This window comes from Aplysia californica, unplaced genomic scaffold (assembly GCF_000002075.1).
Source record: "Aplysia californica isolate F4 #8 unplaced genomic scaffold, AplCal3.0 scaffold00785, whole genome shotgun sequence".
Lineage (NCBI taxonomy): Eukaryota > Metazoa > Mollusca > Gastropoda > Aplysiida > Aplysiidae > Aplysia > Aplysia californica.
In genome coordinates, this window is record NW_004798055.1 from 71322 (window position 1) to 73034 (window position 1713).

General features: G+C 39.1%; 1 protein-coding gene across 1 annotated transcript in view; it reads left to right on the forward strand.

Moving 5' to 3' along the window:
• Window positions 1–1713, forward strand: part of LOC101849324 (myb-like protein A) — a gene marked incomplete in the record, with an annotated part of 19857 nt that overhangs the window by 12624 nt on the left and 5520 nt on the right. Inside the window, 1 exon segment of the mRNA XM_013088670.2 lies at window positions 1414–1604. Coding sequence (XP_012944124.2) covers window positions 1414–1604 — 191 coding nt within the window.

Genomic DNA, 1713 nt, shown 5'->3' on the forward strand with positions numbered 1-1713 from the left:
AAATCCACACAGAAATGAGTTCTTTAATGGGCATAAATGGTGTTGAGCCAAAAAACAAAAATTTGATAAAAATTCACAAACCTGCGGGAAAATGCAAGTTTCTTCACTTTGATTATTTTGACAAGAGCCTGTTTCCACCACGCTGCCTCACATATTACTATGTAACATGTACTTACTAAAGCAAAACGTTTATCTTATTTACCCCTCACCATCTCTCACAGTAAATGTCCTGTCTGTCTATTGCAAGTACCGTTACTTTAGTGCAGTCAAAAATTCGTGGTGCAACGTATCCTCAAATATCTCTTTAACAGGTGATTCAATGCCATCCATACTTTGCACGGCAGTTTGTGTCGATTTGCCTTTACTAAATCAGATTTTCGACAACAATTGAAGCTAGTCTATAAAGAAAACTTTCTTCAAAAATTATCTTCGTCACTCCGAAAATGGGATTGTTCATAGCACATCCCGTTTCTCACACACATTTTGCTTACGCATATGGCTTACGTCGCAGCTCACCAATGACACCTCTACTTCTAGTGGCAAAACCTGTTAGAAGAAATTAATTTTATAAGGAACACTCTTTTGCACTAAAGGTTCTCAAAACATACGGTAAATAATATAAGCAAAATGTCGTGATTAGAAAAAAATGACAGACTTGATTTAAAAGCGATATAGTCCCAGTTGCAAACCTTTCTAAATCTGTTGGAACCACGTACTTGGATTTGTAATTAGTATTCATTAAGGAATTTTTCCAGAAAACAGTTAACAGGTAGAATCTATTTACAAAAATATTGATCTGTTGAGACAAATTGATACAAGTCGTTGTGCAAAAGTTGGAGACTTTATATTCGATAGTTAAGGAGTTATTTGGCAATAATTTGCTCCACGAATTTTTGCCCGCAGTATAAAACCAAACGCATACTTTTTTATATTAAAATTTATTCTCCACCATCTCTCGCAACAAATAATGTTCAATCTGTCTATTGCAAATATCGTAAAACACTTAAACTAAACGCAACCCTTACCTAATTCACTCCCCATCATCTCTCACCAAAAAAATCTTCTGCCTATCAGTTACTAAAACCAAACCCCTCATCTTGTCTGTGGGTGGTTGGCGGGTGCTCTGGTGTGGTTTGCTCTTTATTTCCTATCAAACATCTATCGTCCTGATCTCTCTTCCTTCTTTTTTATGTTTGTTACTCTCTTGTAACACCTCTAATCTTCTGGCGCTCATGTGACCTTATGCAGTTGCGAGCGCCGTAAAACCTCTACTAAAACAAACAAACAAACCCTCATCTTGTCTACTCTCCAATGTCTCTCACAACAAATCTTCTGTCTGTCTGTTTCTAAAACCAAACCTTTATCTTGTCTACTCCCCCACCATCTCTCACAATAACTCAAATCTTCCACCAGGGGGGGTCCACGAACACTACCTATTGGGCGGGTTCCGAGGCACTGACCAGCGACTGGACGTGATGGTGGACACAGAGCTGAGCCACATGTACTGCAAGCACGACCTTCAGCGCATCTTTACGGGGGACTTCATGGACGAATTGTGCTACGTCATGAACAGAATCCGGAGTCTCAACCTCTCAACTACGGAGGTGAGGATTGCTTGATCTTTTCTTTCTTCATTTCCCTATATTCATTTTTCTAATTCTGTCTGTCTGTCTGTCTGTCTGTCTGTCTGTCTGTCTGTCTGTCTGTCTGTCT